This window comes from Homarus americanus, unplaced genomic scaffold (genome assembly GCF_018991925.1).
Source record: "Homarus americanus isolate GMGI-L3 unplaced genomic scaffold, GMGI_Hamer_2.0 scaffold55098, whole genome shotgun sequence".
Classification (NCBI taxonomy): Eukaryota; Metazoa; Arthropoda; class Malacostraca; order Decapoda; family Nephropidae; genus Homarus; species Homarus americanus.
Window position 1 is genome coordinate 4,802 of NW_024729239.1, and position 20,199 is coordinate 25,000.

The following is a 20,199-nucleotide window of genomic DNA, read 5'->3' on the forward strand; positions in this document are numbered from 1 at the left end:
GAAGGTTGTAGTGTTGTAGTGGTAGAGAAAGGTTATAGTGTTGTAGTGGTAGAAGGTTGTAGTGTTGTAGTGTGAGAGAAGGTTGTAGTGTTGTAGTGTGGTAGAAGGTTGTAGTGTTGGTAGAGAAGAAGGTTGTAGTGTTGTAGTGTGAGAAAGGTTGTAGTGTTGTAGTGGTAGAAAGGTTGTAGTGTTGTAGTGAGAGAAGGTTGTAGTGTTGTAGTGTGAAGAAGGTTGTAGTGTTGTAGTGGTAGAAAGGTTGTAGTGTTGTAGTGGTAGAGAAAGGTTGTAGTGTTGTAGTGGTAGAGAAGGTTGTAGTGTTGTAGTGTGAGAGAAGGTTGTAGTGTTGTAGTGTGAGAGAAAGGTTGTAGTGTTGTAGTGGTAGAAAGGTTATAGTGTTGTAGTGGTAGAGAAGGTTATAGTGTTGTGTGAGAAGGTTGTAGTGGTAGAGAAGGTTGTAGTGTTGTAGTGGTAGAAGGTTGTAGTGTTGTAGTGGTAGAAAGGTTATAGTGTTGTAGTGGTGAGAAGGTTGTAGTGCTGTAGTGGTAGAGAAGGTTATAGTGTTGTAGTGGTAGAAAGGTTGTAGTGTTGTAGTGGTAGAAGGTTGTAGTGTTGTAGTGGTAGAAAGGTTATAGTGTTGTAGTGTGAGAGAAGGTTGTGTGAGTGGTAGAAAGGTTGTAGTGTTGTAGTGGTAGAAGGTTGTAGTGTTGTAGTGGTAGAAGGTTGTAGTGTTGTAGTGGTAGAAGGTTGTAGTGTTGTAGTGTGAGAGAAGGTTGTAGTGTGTAGTGGTAGAAAGGTTATAGTGTTGTAGTGGTAGAAGGTTGTAGTGTTGTAGTGGTAGAAGGTTGTAGTGTTGTAGTGTGAGAAGGTTGTAGTGTTGTAGTGTGAGAGAAGGTTGTAGTGTTGTAGTGGTAGAAAGGTTGTAGTGTTGTAGTGTGTGAGAAAGGTTATAGTGTTGTAGTGTGAGGAACAAGGTTGTAGTGTTGTAGTGGCAGAGAAGGTTGTAGTGTTGTAGTGTGAGAGAAGGTTGTAGTGGTAGAGAAGGTTGTAGTGTTGTAGTGGTAGAAGGTTGTAGTGTTGTAGTGTGAGACAAGGTTGTAGTGTTGTAGTGGAGAGAAGGTTGTAGTGTTGTAGTGGAGAGAAAGGTTGTAGTGGTAGAAGGTTGTAGTGTTGAGTGGTAGAGAAAGGTTGTAGTGTTGTAGTGGTAGAAAGGTTGTAGTGTTGTAGTGTGAGAAGGTTGATGGTAGAAAGGTTGTGATGTTGTAGTGGTAGAAAGGTTGTAGTGTTGTAGTGGTGAAAGGTTGTAGTGTTGTAGTGGTAGAAGGTTATAGTGTTGTAGTGGTAGAAGGTTTGTAGTGTTGTAGTGTGAGAGAAGGTTGTAGTGTTGTAGTGTAGAGAAGGTTGTAGTGTGTAGTGGTAGAAAGGTTGTAGTGTTGTAGTGGTAGAGAGGTTGTAGTGTTGTAGTGGTAGAAAGGTTGTAGTGTTGTAGTGGTAGGAAAGGTTGTAGTGTTGTAGTGGTAGAGAAGGTTATAGTGTTCTAGTGGTAGAGAAGGTTGTAGTGTTGTAAAGGAGGAGAAGGTTGTGTGTTGTAGTGGTAGAGAAGGTTATAGTGTTGTAGTGGTAGAGAGAAAGGTTGTGTGAGATAGTTGTAGGTTGTAGTGGTAGAGAAGGTTATAAGTTGAGTGGTAGAGAAGGTTGTAGTGTTGTAGTGTGAGAGGTTGTAGTGTTGTAGTGGTAGAGAAGGTTGTAGTGTTGTAGTGGTAGAGAAGGTTGTAGTGTTGTAGTGGTGAGAGAAGGTTGTAGTGTTGTAGTGTGAGAGAAGGGTAGTGTTGTAGTGGTAGAAAGGTTATAGTGTTGTAGTGGTAGAGAAGGTTGTAGTGTTGTAGTGGTAGAGAAGGTTGTAGTGTTGTAGTGGTAGAGAAGGTTATAGTGTTGTAGTGGTAGAGAAGGTTGTAGTGTTGTAGTGGTAGAGAAGGTTATAGTGTTGTAGTGGTAGAGAAGGTTATAGTGTTGTAGTGGTAGAGAAGGTTGTAGTGTTGTAGTGGTAGAGAAGGTTGTAGTGTTGTAGTGGTAGAGAAGGTTGTAGTGTTGTAGTGGTAGAGAAGGTTATAGTGTTGTAGGTAGAGAAGGTTATAGTGTTGTAGTGTAAACAAGGTTGTAGTGTTGTAGTTGTAACAAGAGGTATACCGACAGGGTTGGGAGCGAAGCGATCACTATAAGTTGGATGTGGGCGGTACGAGGAAGGCAGCAAAGGGGGATTCATTACACCATCACAACAATCATCGCTTCTCAACTTATGACAATGATAATGACAGAGATTATGGTTAGTGATCTTGGTGTGTGTTTTACCTGTATGTGTGTGTTTTACCTGTGTGTGTGTGTTTTACCTGTATGTGTGTTTACCTGTGTGTGTGTTTACCTGTGTGTGTGTGTTTTACTTGCATGTGTGTGTTTTACCTGTGTGTGTGTGGTTTTACCTGTGTGTGTGTGTTTTACCTGTATGTGTGTGTGTTTTACCTGTATGTGTGTGTTTTACCTGTGTGTGTGTGTTTTATCTGTATGTGTGTTTTACCTGTATGTGTGTGTTTTACCTGTGTGTGTGTGTTTTACCTGTGTGTGTGTGTTTTATCTGTGTGTGTGTGTGTTTTACCTGTGTGTGTGTGTTTTACCTGTGTGTGTGTGTTTTTACCTGTATGTGTGTGTTTTACCTGTATGTGTGTGTTACCTGTATGTGTGTGTTTTACCTGTATGTGTGTGTTTTACCTGTATGTGTGTGTTTTTAATTCTGTAGTGTGTGTGTTTTACCTGTGGTGTGTGTTTTATCTGTGTGTGTGTGTTTTACCTGTGTGTGTGTGTTTTTACCTGTGTTAGTGTGTTTTACCTGTGTGTGTGTGTTTTACCTGTATGTGTGTGTTTTAACTCGTGTGTGTGTTTTATCTGTATGTGTGTGTTTTACCTGTATGTGTGTGTTTTACCTGTGTGTAGTTGTATTTCTGTATGTTTGTGTTTTAACTGTGTGTGTGGTTTTACCCTGATGTGTGTGTTTTACCTGTATGTGTGTGTTTTTAATCTGTATGTGTGTGTTTTTTATCTGTATGTGTGTGTTTTTAATTGCATGTGTGTGTGTTTTACCTGTGTGTGTGTGTTTTTTAACCTGTATGTGTGTGTGTTTTAACCTGTATGTTTGTGGTTTTTTACCTGTATGTGTGTGTTTTACCTGTGTGTGTGTTTTAACCTGTATGTGTGTGTTTTAATCTGTGTGTGTGTGTTTTAATCTGTGTTAGTGTGTTTTAATTCATAAGTGTGTTTTACCTGTATGTGTGTGTTTTACCTGTATGTTTGTGTTTTACCTGTATGTGTGTGTTTTATCTGTATGTGTGTGTTTTAATTGTATGTGTGTGTTTTACCTGTGTGTGTGTGTTTTACCTGTGTGTGTGTGTTTTAATCTGCATGTGTGTGTTTTAACCTGTATGTTGTGTGTTTTACCTGTATGTTTGTGTTTTGCCTGCATGTGTATGTTTTACCTGTGTGTGTGTGTGTTTTACCTGTATGTGTGTGTTTTACCTGTGTGTGTGTGTTTTACCTGTGGTGTTTTTAATTCTGTATGTGTGTGTTTTAATTTGTATGTGTGTGTTTTACCCGTATGTTTGTGTTTTACCTGTATGTGTGTTTTACCTGTGTGTGTGTGTGTTTTAACTTGATGTGTGTGTTTTACCTGTGTGTGTGTGTTTTACCTGTGTGTGTGTGTTTTAACCTGTATGTGTGTTTTTAACCTGGTATGTTTGTGTTTTACTTGTATGTGTGTGTTTTAACCTGTGTGTGTGTGTGTTTTAACTTGTATGTGTGTGTTTTACCTGTGTTAGTGTATTTTACCTGTGTGTGTGTGTTTTACCTGTATGTGTTTTACCTGTATGTGTGTGTTTACCTGTGTGTGTGTGTTTTACCTGTGTTAGTGTGTTTTACCTGTGTGTGTGTGTGTGTTTTACCTGTATGTGTGTGTTTTTACCTGTATGTGTGTGTTTTACCCTGTATGTGTGTGTTTTACCTGTATGTGTGTGTTTTACCTGTATGTGTGTGTTTTAATTTGTATGTGTGTGTGTTTTACCCAGTGTGTGTGTGTTTTACCTGTGTGTGTGTGTGTTTACCTGTGTGTGTGTGTTTTAATCTGTATGTGTGTGTTTTAATCTGATGTTTTGTGTTTTACCTGTGTGTGTGTTTTAATCTGTGTGTGTGTGTTTTACCTGTATGTGTGTGTTACTGTGTGTGTGTGTTTTACCTGTGTTAGTGTGTTTTACCTGTATGTGTGTGTGTTTTATCTGTATGTTTGGTTTTACCTGTATGTGTGTGTTTTTAACCTGTGTGTGTGTGTTTTACCTGCATGTGTGTGTTTTAATTCATGTGTGTGTTTTACTTGTGTGTGTGTTTTTACCTGTATGTGTGTGGTTTTAATTGTGTTAGTGTGGTTTTACCTGTGTGTGTGTGTTTTACCTGTATGTGTGTGTTTTACCTGTGTGTGTGTTTTAACTGTGTGTGTGTGTTTTACCTGTGTTAGTGTGTTTTACCTGTGTGTGTGTGTTTTACCTGTATGTGTGTGTGTTTTACCATATGTGTGTATGTGTGTGTTTTACCTGTGTGTGTGTGTGTTTTACCTGTGTGTGTGTGTTTTTAACCTGTGTGTGTGTGTTTTACCTGTGTGTGTGTGTTTTACCTGCATGTGTGTTTTTACCTGTATGTGTGTGTTTTACCTGTATGTGTGTGTTTTACCTGGTATGTGTGTGTTTTACCTGTATGTGTGTGTTTTTACCTGCATGTGTGTGTGTTTTAATTTGTATGTTTGTGTTTTTGTATGTTTGGTTTTAATTTGTATGTAGTGTGTTTTACCTGTGTTAGTGTGTTTTACCTGTATGTGTGTGTTTTACTTGTATGTGTGTGTTTTACCTGTATGTGTGTGTTTTACCTGTATGTGTGTTTTAACCTGTATGTTTGTGTTTTTACCTGTGTGTGTGGTTTTACCTGTATGTGTGTGGTTTTACCTGTATGTGTGTGTTTTACCTGTGTGTGTGTGTTTTAACTTGTATGTGTGTGTTTTAATCTGTATGTGTGTTTACCTATATGTGTGTTTTACCTGTATGTGTGTGTTTTTACCTGTATGTGTGTGTTTTACCCGTATGTGTGTGTGTTTTACCTGTTGTGTGTGTGTTTTACCTGTATGTGTGTGTTTTTTACCTGTATGTGTGTGTTTTACCTGTATGTGTGTGTTTTTACCTGTATGTGTGTGTTTTAACCTGTATGTGTGTGTGTTTTACCTGTGTGTGTGTGTTTTAACCTGTATGTGTGTTTTTCATCTGTGTGTGTGTGTTTTACCTGTGTGTGTGTGTGTTTTACCTGTGTGTGTGTGTTTTACCTGTGTGTGTGTTGTTTTACCTGTGTGTGTGTGTTTTTACCTGTGTGTGTGTGTTTTACCTGTGTGTGTTAGTGCACGCAAGTCAGTTAAGGTTAGGTTAATGAGATTAAATTAAATTGTTAACTTAACAACATAAAATAATAAGAATGGAGGAAACTGCAGCGAGTCTATTGACCCATACTGGGCAGTCCCATTTACACCCAACCCCTATTGCTCTATACCCATCCAACCTGTGTTTGAAGCTACCCAGTGTATTCGAGTTAATGATGATATTTGGTAACTTGTTCCACCTGTCCACTACTTATTTCCAAACCAGTGTTTACCTATCTCGCGCCCAAATCTAATTTTGTCTAATTTACAGCCATTATTTGGAGTTCGCTCCTGTTGGACAGTTTGAGTACCTTTGTTATATCACCTTTGTTAGACCTGACTTCCATTTATACACCTCTATCATATCGCCCCTCACTCTACGTCTCTCGAGGAGTGCAAATTAAGATGCTTAACCTGTCTCTGTACTCAAGGTCCTAATGCCCGATTAGTCTTGTCATTCTCCCTGATTCTTTCCAAGGATTCTATATCCATTCACATGTGGTGACCAGAACTGAACTGAGTAATCCAAGTGAGGTCTCAAGAGCAAGATATAAGTTTAGGATGACCCGCTAGTCTTGTAACTAACACTCCTTTGTATGAACCCAAGTCCTTTATTAGCCTTGTTACGAGCAAGTACGCCTTGTTTACTTGGTTTAAGTAAGTGGTAGGTTTAGGTATAGGTATAGGTATAGGTTAGGTTAGGTTAGGTTAGATTAGGTTAGGATACATAATACAGCTTCTCCTCCGACAGAACATTGTGCTCGTAAACATGGTGGTGGGTGGTGGTACTTCAGCTGTTATCAGTCACACCTCACAGGCGCCGCTCTCCCTCCTAATGCGAGCGGCCACCACGCCATCGTGTGGCGGACCTGGAAACACATCGTCGGCCTGCGGGAGGTCACCATGATGATACGACCTGCTCCACGACCTTTCAGCACCACGCCTTGATGACCTGTACCACGCCTTGATGACCTGTACCACGTCTTGATGACCTGTACCACGTCTTGATGACCTGTACCACGTCTTGATGACCTGTACCACGCCTTGATGACCTGTACCACGCCTTGATGACTGTACCACGTCTTGATGACCGTAATTCGCCTTGACGACCTGTACCACGCCCATGACCTGTACCACGCCTTGACGACCTGTACCACGCCTGATGACCTGTACCACGCCTTGATGACCTGTACCACGCCTGATGACCTGTACCACGCCTTGACGACCTGTACCACGCCTTGACGACCTGTACCACGCCTTGATGACCTGTACCACGCCTTGATGACCTGTACCACGCCTGATGACCTGTACCACGCCTTGATGACCTGTACCACGACTTGATGACCTGTCCCACGCCTTGATGACCTGTACCACGCCTTGATGACCTGTACCACGCCTTGATGACCTGTGCCACGCCTTGATGACCTGTACCACGCCTTGATGACCTGTACCACGCCTTGACCTGTACCACGCCTTGATGACCTGTACCACGTCTTGATGACCTGTACCACGCCTTGATGACCTGTACCACGCCTGATAGACCTGTACCACGCCTTGATGACCTGTACCACGTCTTGATGACCTGTACCACGACTTAATGACCTGTACCACGCCTTGATGACCTGTACCACGCCTTGATGACCTGTACCACGCCTTGATGACCTGTACCACGCCTTGATGACCTGTACCACGCCTTGATGACCTGTACCGCCTTGATGACCTGTACCACGCCTTGATGACCTGTACCACGCCTGATGACCTGTACCACGCCTTGATGACCTGTACCACGTCTTGATGACCTGTACCACGCCTTGATGACCTGTACCACGCCTTGATGACCTGTACCACGCCTTGATGACCTGTACCACGTCTTGATGACCTGTACCACGCCTTGATGACCTGTACCACGCCTTGATGACCTGTACCACGTCTTGATGACCTGTACCACGTCTTGATGACCTGTACCACGCCTTGATGACCTGTACCACGCCTGACGACCTGTACCACGCCTTGATGACCTGTACCAAGCCTTGATGACCTGTACCACGCCTTGATGACCTGTACCACGCCTTGATGACCTGTACCACGCCTTGATGACCTGTACCTGATGACCTGTACCACCTTGATGACCTGTACCACGCCTGATGACCTGTACCACACCCTTGATGACCTGTACCACGCCTTGATGACCCCTGTACCACGTATTGACCTGTACCACGCCTTAATGACCTGTACCACGCCTTAATGACCTGTACCACGCCTTGATGACCTGTACCACGCCTTGATGACCTGTACCACGCCTTGATGACCTGTACCACGCCTTGATGACCTGTACCACGCCTTGATGACCTGTACCACGCCTTGATGACCTGTACCACGCCTTGATGACCTGTACCACGCCTTGATGACCTGTACCACGCCTTGATGACCTGTACCACGCCTTGATGACCTGTACCACGCCTTGATGACCTGTACCACGCCTTGATGACCTGTACCACGCCTTGATGACCTGTACCACGCCTTGATGACCTGTACCACGCCTTGATGACCTGTACCGCCTTGATGACCTGTACCACGTCTTGATGACCTGTACCACGCCGATGACCTACCACGCCTTTGACCTGTACCACGCTTGATGACCTGCCACGCCTTGATGACCTGTACCACGCCATGACCTGTACCACGCCTTGATGACCTGTACCACGCCTTGATGACCTGTACCACGCCTTGATGACCTGTACCACACCTTGATGACCTGTACCACGCCTTGATGACCTGTACCACGCCTTGATGACCTGCCGCCTTGATGACCTGCCACGCCTTGTGATTGTACCACGCCTTGATGACCTGCACACCACGCCTTGATGACCTGTACCACGCCTTGATGACCTGTACCACGCCTTGACCTGTACCACGCCTTGATGACCTGTACCACGCCTTGATGACTGTACCCCGCCATGACCTGTACCACACCTTGATGACCTGTACCACGTCTTGATGACCTGTACCACGCCTTGATGACCTGTACCACGCCTTGATGACCTGTACCACGCCTTGATGACCTGTACCACGCCTTGATGACCTGTACACACCTTGATGACCTGTACCGCCTTGATGACCTGTACCACGCCTTGATGACCTGTACCACGCCTTGATGACCTGTACCACGCCTTGATGACCTGTACCACGCCATACCTGTACCACGTCTTGATGACCTGTACCACGCCTTGATGACCTGTACCACGCCTTGATGACCTGTACCACGCCTTGATGACCTGTACCACGCCTTGATGACCTGTACCACGCCTTGATGACGTACCACGCCTTGATGACCTGCCGTCTTGATGGCCTGCTACCACGCCTTGATGGACCTGTACCCGCCTTTGATGACCTGTACCACGCCTTGATGACCTGTACCACGCCTACACCGGCGGCCATAAGTGTTCACCCCTTCATTGGTTATATTGTTTATTGTTCCTAGTATTGTTCTGCTAAGGTTGATATGTGTCATCCGTCGTGGTCATCCGTCGTGGTCATCCGTCGTGGTCATCCGTCGGTCTTGCGTCGTGGTCATCCGTCGTGTCATCCGTCGTGATCATCCGTCGTGGTCATCCGTCGTGGTCATCCGTCATGGTCATCCGTCATGGTCTTCGTCGTAGTCATCCGTCGGTCATCCGTCGTGGTCATCCGTCGTGGTCATCCGTCGTCGGTCATCCGTCGTGGTCATCCGTCGTGGTCATCCGTCTCGGTCATCCGTCGTGGTCATCCGTCGTGGTCATCCGTCGTGGTCATCCATCTTGTAGTTCTAACTGGATGTCTATTTTTTTTTAGTACAATGTAACGTTTTGTAGCCTGTATCTGTAGTTTTACTGTAACGTGATCAGGATTATGTAACCAGTTCTGTAGTTTTCCCTTACCTTGGCCTAGACTTTTATGCCAATTATGTAATCCTGCTGTAACTATGGTCAGTATTATGTAACCTGTCTGTAATCCTGCTGTAACTATGGTCAGTATTATGTAACCTGTCTGTAATCCAGCTGTAACTATGGTCAGTATTATGTAACCTGTCTGTAATCCAGCTGTAACTATGGTCAGTATTATGTAACCTGTCTGTAATCCAGCTGTAACTATGGTCAGTATTATGTAACCTGTCTGTAATCCTAACATGACTATGGTCAGTATTATGTAACCTGTCTGCAATCCTGCTGTAACTATGGTCAGTATTATGTATAAACCTTCAATCCTGCTGTAACTATGGTCAGTATTATGTAACCTGTCTGTAATCCTTAACGTAACTATGGTCAGTATTATGTAACCTGTCTGTAATCCTGCTGTAACTATGGTCAGTATTATGTAACCTGTCTGTAATCCTGCTGTAACTATGGTCAGTATTATGTAACCTGTCTGTAATCCTGCTGTAACTATGGTCAGTATTATGTAACCTGTCTGTAATCCTGCTGTAACTATGGTCAGTATTATGTAACCTGTCTGTAATCCTGCTGTAACTATGGTCAGTATTATGTAACCTGTCTGTAATCCAGCTGTAACTATGGTCAGTATTATGTAACCTGTCTGTAATCCTGCTGTAAAATGTTAACTAAATACCTGTATAATTAATCACCATTTACCTGAGATCATTGACAATAGGTTTATTTTCAACATGTAAGAGGCTGAGCCATAACAGCTAAGGTGAACCACACTATTAATTATGATATAATTTCACTTGAGAAGGAGTTAAGTTATAAGTAGAATGGTTATGTCTAGTGAAAAGTTGATTACTAGACTTATTGTATATTGAATATTTAATGAGGAATACATCAGTCTGTATCTTAATTTAAGCTATTGGTAAACTTTCATACATTATTTTTCTGTATTTAATCATATGTAAATGAGTTTTTCTTAATAATTATCTATATGTGCATTTTAAGTTGAGTATTCATTTAATCTCATCATTATTGACAAGGAATGTTTACAACGATAACCGCGTTAGTGTTTGGTAACGTTAATACCATCAGCTGAATTACCTCGTCTGGGCCCGAGACTACACCAATAAGGCACTGTACTGATACCTGATCCTGTGATAAAAGTGCTATGCTGTGGGCTATACTGTGGGCTATGCTGAGTGCTATACTGTGGGTTATACTGAGTGCTATACTGTGTGCTATACTGTACTATACTGTGGGCTATACTGTGGGTTATGCTGAGTGCTATACTGTGGGTTATGCTGAGTGCTATACTGTGGGTTATACTGTGTGCTATACTGTGTGCTATACTGTGGGCTACACTGTGGGCTATACTGTGGGCTATACTGTGGGTTATGCTGAGTGCTATACTGTGGTTATGCTGAGTGCCATACTGTGGCTATACTGTGTGCTATACTGTGGGTTATACTGTGTGCTATACTGTGTGCTATACTGTGGGCTATACTGTGGCTATACTGTGGGCTATACTGTGGGTTATGCTGAGTGCTATACTGTGGGTTATGCTGAGTGCTATACTGTGGGTTATACTGTGTGCTATACTTGGGCCAATGTGGGCTATAATTGTGGCTATACTGTGGGTTATCTGAGTGCTATACTGTGGGTTATGCTGAGTGCTATACTGTGGGCTATACTGTGTGCTATACTGTGGGTTATACTGTGTGCTATACTGTGTAGACTGCTATACTGTGGGCTATACTGTACTATACTGTGTGTTATACTGTGGGTTATGCTGAGTGCTATATGTGGGCTATACTGTGTGCTATACTGTGTTATACTGTGTGCTATACTGTGTGCGAGACTGTAGGCTATACTGTGGGCTATACTGTGTGCTATACTGTGTGCTATACTGTGGGTTATACTGTGTGCTATACTGTGTGCTATACTGTGGGCTATACTGTGGGCTATACTGTGGGCTATACTGGTGTGATAGTAGAGTACAACTTTATACTGGTGAACATATTGGTGACGCTGTACATCGTTCACACTACATAAAGCTTTGGCATCATGTACACAACTATCGTAGACCGTTGTTTGTACCGTCTATCATGGTGTAGACCGTTGTTTGTACCGTCTATCATGGTGTAGACCGTTGTTTGTACCGTCTATCATGGTGTAGACCGTTGTTTGTACCGTCTATCATGGTGTAGACCGAAAACGTATAACTTAACACAGGACTCTACCTTAAATGATACAGATGTAATGTGTGTGTGTGTGTGTGTGTGTGTGTGTGGGAGTGTGTGTGTGTGTGTGTGTGTGTGTGTGTGTGTGTGTGTGTGTGTGTGTGTGTAATAACAGGTAATCCGTCTATAACTGATTGTTAAATGCCTCAGCCTCCCTCCCCCCATCGGTGCTTCTTTATTTTTCACTATCTAGTTTTTCCTTCAACTTCTAATGACAAGATCAATGCCACCACGCTTTTGTTGTGAAAGTCCGGCGTAACTCACCTACACGTCAATCACTTTCTCCAACTCTTCCTATTTTTTTGACGGAATTTCTCGTGACTGAAAGAAAAAATGATTTTACTTTATTTACGACACAGGAGAAGTTATCTCCAAGGGCTGACTTCTCAAACTGATGGACACTTTTGGTTTATAAATATTTAACTTGTTGACTTAAGATAAAGCACAGAAAAAAAAAACATTAACATTACACTGAGACTCTACCTTAACTAGATACGTTCACTTAACACCAGTTAGGAGACAACATTACACTGAGACTCCCATTTTTAACTAGATACGTTCACTTAACACCAGTTAGAGACAAATATTACACTGAGACTCTACTCTAAACTAGATACGTCTACTTAACACCAGTTAGAGACAACATTACACTGAGAGACTTCACTAACTAGATACGTTCACTTAACACCTCAGTTAGAGACAACATTACACTGAGACTCTACCTTAACCAGATACGTCTACTTTTAACACCAGTTAGGAGACAACATTAACGGAGATTCTACTCTTAACTAGATACGTTCTACTAACACTAGTTAGGCGGACAACATTATACCCAGACTTTTACCTAATTCAGATACGTTCACTAACACTAGAAGTTAGGAGACACTATTACACTGGAGACTCTACTCTTAACTAGATACGTTCACTTAATACTGTGCTAGGAGACAACACTTACACTGAGACTTCTACCTTAACTAGATACGTTCACTTAACACCAGTTAGAGACAACATTGTTAATTGAGATTCTACCTTAACTAGATACGTTCACTTGTACCAAAGAGATAAATATTTCACAATTAGACTTTACCTTAACTAGATACGTTCACTTAACACCAGTTAGGGAGACATTACACTGAGATTCTACCTTAGATCCATAGATACGCTCACTCTTAACACCAGTTAGGAGACAACATTTACACGAGACTCTACCTTAACCAGATACGTCTACTTAACACCAGTTAGAGACAATATTACACTGAGACTTAATACTCTAGAATTAGATACGTTCATTTAACACCAGTTAGGAGACAAATATTACACTGGAGACTCCACCTTAACTAGATACGTTCACTTAACACTCAGTTAGAGACAACACTACACTCGAGACTCTACCTTAACTAGATACGTTCACTTAACACTAGTTAGGAGACAACATTACACTGAGACTCTACTCTTAACTAGATACGTCTACTTAACACCAGTTAGGAGACAACATTACACTGAGACTCTACCTTAACTAGATACGTTCACTTAACACCAGTTAGGAGACAACACTTCACACTGAGACTCTACCTTAACTAGATGTCTACTTAACACCAGCAGGAGACAACATTACACTGAGATTCTACCTTAACTAGATACGCCCACTTACCAGTTAGGAGACACACACACACCGAGACTCTACTCTAACTAGATACGCCTACTTAACACTGAAGTTAGGAGACAACACTACACTGGAGACTCTCTACCTTTAACTAGGATACGTTCACTTAACACCAGTTAGAGACAACATTACACTGGAGACTCTACCTTAACTAGATACGTCTACTTAACACACCAGTTAGGAGACAAATACTATACTGGGAGATTTTACCTAACTAGATACGTTCACTTAACACACTAGTTAGGGAGACAACATTACACTGGAGACTCTCTACCTATTCATTAGACATGTCTACTTACACATATTACACACTTGAGACTCTACTCTATCTAGATACGTTCACTTAACACTCAGTTAGAGACATACACTGGGAGACTCTACTCTTAACTAGATACGTTCACTTCAATTAGTTAGAGACAACACTACACTGAGACTCTACTCTAACTAGATACGTTCACTTAACACCAGTTAGAGACAACATTACACTGGAATTTCTACTCTAAATTAGATACGTCTACTTAACACCAGTTAGGAGACAAATATTACACTGAGACTTCTACTCTTAACTTAGACATGCTCTCACTTAACACTAGGTTAGAGACAACACTACACTGAGACTTCACTCTTATTCAGATACGTCTAATAATACTAAAGTATATACCATTACACTGAGACTCTCACTCTAACTAGACATGTCTACTCTAACACACCAGTTAGAGACAACATTACACTGAGACTCTACTCTAACTAGATACGTCTACTTAACACACCTGAAGTTAGAGACAATACACTGAGACTCTACCTGACTAGATACGTTCACTTAACACCAGTTAGAGACAACATTACACTGGAGACTCTACCTTAATCAGATACGTCCACTTAACACCAGTTAGAGACAACATTACACTGAGACTCTACCTTAACTAGAGATACGCCTACTTAACACCAGTTAGGAAGCCAAGACTAATTGAGACTCTCACTCTTATTCAGATACGTTCACTTAACACCAGTTAGAGACAACATTACACTGAGACTCTCACTTCATCTAGATACGTCTACTTAACACACCAAAGCTGAGGGAGGATTAAACATTATACCGGAGACTCTCTACCTTAACTAGATACGTTCACTTAACACCAGTTAGGAGACAACGTTACACTGAGACTCTACCTTAACTAGATACGTTCACTTAACACCAGTTAGGAGACAACGTTACACTGAGACTCTACCTTAACTAGATACGTTCACTTAACACCTGTTAGGAGACAACATTACACTGAGACTCTACCTTAACTAGATACGTTCACTTAACACCAGTTAGGAGACAATATTACAGAGGCTCTTCCTTAACCGCTCTCTTCCTGAATAACTGAGGTACCTGGAGACTTAACAGCTTCAAGAGAGGCTTAACAGCTTCAAGAGAGGCTTAACAGCTTCAAGAGAGGCTTAACAGCTTCAAGAGAGACTTAATAGCCTCAAGAGAGACTTCCTAGCTTCAAAAGAGACTTAACAGCTTCAAGAGAGATTTAAAAGCTTCAAGAGAGACTTAACAGCTTCAAGAGAGACTTAATAGCTTCAGTAGAGACTTAATAGCTTCAAGGGAGACTTAATAGCTTCAAGGGAGACTTAATAGCCTCAAGAGAGCCTGTATGTGTCTGTATGTGTGTGTGTGTGTGTGTGTGGTGTAATGGTCAGCATGTTTGACTCGCAAGCGAGCAGACCTGGGTTCGATCCCCTGGCTAGATGAAACTATGGGCAAGCTTCTTTACACCATTTGCCTCTGTCTACCCGGGGATCGTGTTGCCGGTTAATGGTCAGCCAGAGCAGTTAGCGAATTGTCCGATCTTCGCGGTACTACTGTATTCCTTGACACTGGGTCATGCAGCTCGTTAACTCAGGGTGTGGTTGTTGTGTTGGAGACAGCTTCTACACTTTAAACAAATTCACGCCTTGGGCCAGCCATCCTCGATACACGAGGGGCAATCATTATACCCCTATACCCCTGAAAGTCCTGGGGCGACGGACGAGTGGCGACGGGGACAGGCAGAGATGACTGCCGGGAGTCTCTAGTCACAACTCTGCACATGGGCGGCACAGATAAGATAGTCGTTTATGCACTGGGATCTAGGCAGCAGTGCAACCCGGTCCAGTCTGTGTGACTGAGCAGCCCTGTCGAGGAGCCACTCTGCTCACCCAAGATGGGGTGTGTGTGTGTGTGCGTGTGTGCGTGTGTGTGTGTGTGTGTGTGTGTGTGTGTGCGTGCGCGCGTGTGTGTGTGTGTGTGTGTGTGTGTGTGTGTGTGTGTACTCGTTCTTCCCCTCACCTCCTCTCATAACAATCTTCTCCATTATCGCGCCTGATGAAGCCTTTGTGAGGCAGTAGAGCGGATATAAGTAATTAAGATGTAAAGTTCCCATAATAAACCAACGAGAGAGAGAGAGAGAGAGAGAGAGACGACTGCCTCCCTATCTGTCGCCCCTGGATGGCACTCTTCACCCTCATCTCTGTACACCAGCAATATGTGGTAGATCGCTGGATGGGCAGTAGAGGTGTGGCGCATCAACAGGTACAGTACACGGCACCATGTTTTAACTATGACACCTTTAAACAGTTGGAGCAAAATTAATTAATAATGTCACAGAAAATTTTACCGGTAACACAAAAACCCGCCAAATATCACCCGCTGGGACCCTGCTGACGCCTTACAGTACCGTCAGTAAAGTGCTTCCCCATACAGCTCACGAGGACAGGCTGTGACGGCAGGATGGTGTTGATACTCACGAGGACAGGCTGTGACGGCAGGATGGTGTTGATGTTCACGAGGACAGGCTGTGACGGCAGGATGGTGTTGATACTCACGAGGACAGGCTGTGACGGCAGGATGGTGTTGATGTTCACGAGGACAGGCTGTGACGGCAGGATGGTGTTGATACTCACGAGGACAGGCTGTGACGGCAGGATGGGTGTTGATACTACGAGGACAGGCTGTGACGGCAGGATGGTGTTGATGTTCACGAGGACAGGCTGTGACGGCAGGATGGTGCTGGAAACTCACGAGGACAGGCTGTGACGGCAGGATGGTGTTGGATGTTCACGAGGACAGGCCAGACGGCAGGATGGTGTTGATACTCACGAGGACAGGCTGTGACAGCAGGATGGTGTTGATGTTCACGAGGACAGGCTGTGACGGCAGGGATGGTGTTGATACTCTCACGAGGACAGGCTGTGACGGCAGGATGGTGTTGATGTTCACGAGACAGGCTGTGACGGCAGGATGGTGTTGATGTTCACGAGGACAGGCTGTGACGCAGGATGGTGTTGATGTTCACGAGACAGGCTGCATGCAGGATGGTGTTGATGTTCCCAGAGGACAGGCTAGACGGGCAGGATGGTGCTGGATGTTCACGAGGACAGGCTGTGACGGCAGGATGGTGTTGATGTCTACGAGGACAGGCTGTGACGGCAGGATGGTGTTGATGTTCACGAGGACAGGCTGTACGGTATGGTGTTGATAATTACGAGGACAGGCTGTGACGGCAGGATGGTGTTGAAACTCACGACGACAGGCTGTGACGGCAGGATGGTGTTGATGTTCACGAGGACAGGCTGTGACGGCAGGATGGTGTTGATGTTCACGAGGACAGGCTGTGACGGCAGGATGGTGTTGATGTTCACGAGGACAGGCTGTGACGGCAGGATGGTGTTGATGTTCACGAGGACAGGCTGTGACGGCAGGATGGTGTTGATACTCACGAGGACAGGCTGTGACGGCAGGATGGTGTTGATATCACGAGGACAGGCTGTGACAGCAGGATGGTGTTGATGTTCACGAGGACAGGCTGTGACGGCAGGATGGTGTTGATACTACGAGGACAGGCTGTGACGGCAGGATGGTGTTGATGTTCACGAGGACAGGCTGTGACGGCAGGATGGTGTTGATGTTCACGAGGACAGGCTGTGACGGCAGGATGGTGTTGATGTTCACGAGGACAGGCTGTGACGGCAGGATGGTGTTGATGTTCACGAGACAGGCTGTGACGGCAGGATGGTGTTGATGTTCACGAGACAGGCTGTGACGGCAGGATGGTGTTGATGTTCACGAGGACAGGCTGTAACGGCAGGATGGTGTTGATACTCACGAGGACAGGCTGTGACGGCAGGATGGTGTTGATGTTCACGAGGACAGGCTGTGACGGCAGGATGGTGTTGATGTTCACGAGGACAGGCGTGACGGCAGGATGGTGTTGATGTTCACGAGGACAGGCTGTGACGGCAGGATGGTGTTGATGTTCACGAGGACAGGCTTGACGGCAGGATGGTGTTGATGTTCACGAGGACAGGCTGTGACGGCAGATGGTGTTGATGTTCACGAGACAGTGTGACGGCAGGATGGTGTGATGTTCACGAGGACAGGCTGTGACGGCAGGATGGTGTTGATACTCACGAGGACAGGCTGTGACGGCAGGATGGTGTTGATGTTCACGAGGACAGGCTGTGACGGCAGGATGGTGTTGATGTTCACGAGGACAGGCTGTGACGGCAGGATGGTGTTGATGTTCACGAGGACAGGCTGTGACGGCAGGATGGTGTTGATGTTCACGAGGACAGGCTGTGACGGCAGGATGGTGTTGATGTTCACGAGGACAGGCTGTGACGGCAGGATGGTGTTGATGTTCACGAGGACAGGCTGTGACGGCAGGATGGTGTTACACAGAGGACAGGCTGTGACGGCAGGATGGTGTTGATGTTGACGAGGACAGGCTGTGACGGCAGGATGGTGTTGATGTTCACGAGGACAGGCTGTGACGGCAGGATGGTGTTGATGTTGACGAGGACAGGCTGTGACGGCAGGATGGTGTTGATGTTCACGAGGACAGGCTGTGACGGCAGGATGGTGTTGATACTCACGAGGACAGGCTGTGACGGCAGGATGGTGTTGATGTTCATGAGACAGGCTGTGACGGCAGGATGGTGTTGAAACTCACGAGGACAGGCTGACGGCAGGATGGTGTTGATGTTCACGAGGACAGGCTGTGACGGCAGGATGGTGTTGAACTCACGAGGACAGGCGTGACGGCAGGATGGTGTTGATGTTCACGAGGACAGGCGTGACGGCAGGATGGTGTTGATGTTCACGAGGACAGGCTGACGGCAGGATGGTGTTGATGTTCACGAGGACAGGCTGTGACGGCAGGATGGTGTTGATACTCACGAGGACAGGCTGTGACGGCAGGATGGTGTTGATGTTCACGAGGACAGGCTGTGACGGCAGGATGGTGTTGAAACTCACGAGGACAGGCTGTGACGGCAGGATGGTGTTGATGTTCACGAGGACAGGCTGTGACGGCAGGATGGTGTTGGAAACTCACGAGGACAGGCTGTGACGGCAGGATGGTGTTGATGTTCACGAGGACAGGCTGTGACGGCAGGATGGTGTTGAAACTCACGAGGACAGGCTGTGACGGCAGGATGGTGTTGATGTTCACGAGACAGGCTGTGACGGCAGGATGGTGTTGAAACTCACGAGGACAGGCTGTGACGGCAGGATGGTGTTGATGTTCACGAGACAGGCTGTGACGGCAGGATGGTGTTGAAACTCACGAGGACAGGCGTGACGGCAGGATGGTGTTGATGTTCACGAGACAGGCTGTGACGGCAGGATGGTGTTGATGTTCACGAGACAGGCTGTGACGGCAGGATGGTGTTGAAACTCACGAGGACAGGCTGTGACGGCAGGATGGTGTTGAAACTCACGAGGACAACCCAACGTACATTGAGTCGACTATTAAATAAATTAGGCTAAGTAACACCTGCAGTAACACCTGCTGGTAACACCTGCTAGTATCATCTGCAAGTAACACCTGCTGGTAACACCTGCTAGTATCATCTGCAAGTAACACCTGCTAATAACACCTGCCAGTATCATCTGCAGCTAACACCTGCTGGTATCACCTGCCAGTATCATCTGCAAGTAACACCTGCTAGTAACGCCTGCTAATAACACCTGCTGGTAACACCTGCTAGTAACACCTGCTGGTAACACCTGCTAGTATCATCTGCAAGTAACACCTGCTAATAACACCTGCTGGTAACACCTGCCAGTAACACCGCTAGTAACACCTGCTAGTAACACCTGCAAGTAACACCTGCCAGTAACACCCGCCAGTAACACTTGCTAGTAACACCCGCCAGTAACACCTGCTGTAACACCTGCCAGTATCACCTGCCAGTATCATCTGCCAGTAACACCTGCTATTAACACCTGCCAGTAACACCCGCCAGTAACACCTGCTAGTAACACCTGCCAGTAACACCTGCCAGTAACACCTGCCAGTAACACCCGCCAGTAACACCTGCTAGTAACACCCGCTAGTAACACCTGCTGGTAACACCTGCTAGTATCACCTGCTAGTATCATCTGCCGTAACACCTGCTAGTAACACCTGCCAGTAACACCTGCCAGTAACACCCGCCAGTATCACCTGCTAGTAACACCTGCCAGTAACACCTGCCAGTAACACCTGCTAGCAACACCTGCCAGTATCACCTGCCAGTAACACCCGCCAGTAACACCTGCTAGTAACACCTGCCGGTATCACCTGCCAGTAACACCTGCCAGTAACACCTGCTGGTAACACATGCCAGTAACACCTGCCAGCAACACCTGCCAGTAACACCTGCTAGTATCATCTGCAGCAACACCTGCTAGTAACACCTGCTGGTATCACCTGCTAGCAACACCTGCCAGTAACAACGCCAGTAACACCCAATGGTAACACCTGCCAGTAACACCTGCCAGTAACACCTGCTAGCAACACCTGCCAGTATCACCTGCTAGTAATACCCGCTAGTAACACCTGCAGCAACACCCGCTGGTATCAC

General features: G+C 45.2%; 1 protein-coding gene and 1 long non-coding RNA gene across 2 annotated transcripts; one reads left to right on the forward strand and one right to left on the reverse strand.

Annotated features, from left to right (window-relative positions):
- Positions 1-2,260: 2,260 nt before the first annotated feature.
- On the forward strand, positions 2,261-6,557 carry LOC121866358 (ficolin-2-like; the record flags this gene model as incomplete). Its single annotated transcript, XM_042365975.1, is given in 2 exon segments — positions 2,261-2,320; positions 6,243-6,557. Coding segments are annotated over 2 exon segments (257 nt in total), but the record flags the coding sequence as incomplete, so codon positions are not given.
- A 1,835-nt stretch (positions 6,558-8,392) lies between these two features.
- LOC121866359 lies at positions 8,393-8,906 on the reverse strand. Its single transcript, XR_006088966.1, has 4 exons — positions 8,883-8,906; positions 8,611-8,670; positions 8,465-8,573; positions 8,393-8,428 (listed from the first exon to the last, which is right to left on the reverse strand). It is a non-coding gene; the product is annotated as an uncharacterized LOC121866359 (long non-coding RNA).
- Between the last annotated feature and the right edge of the window lie 11,293 nt (positions 8,907-20,199).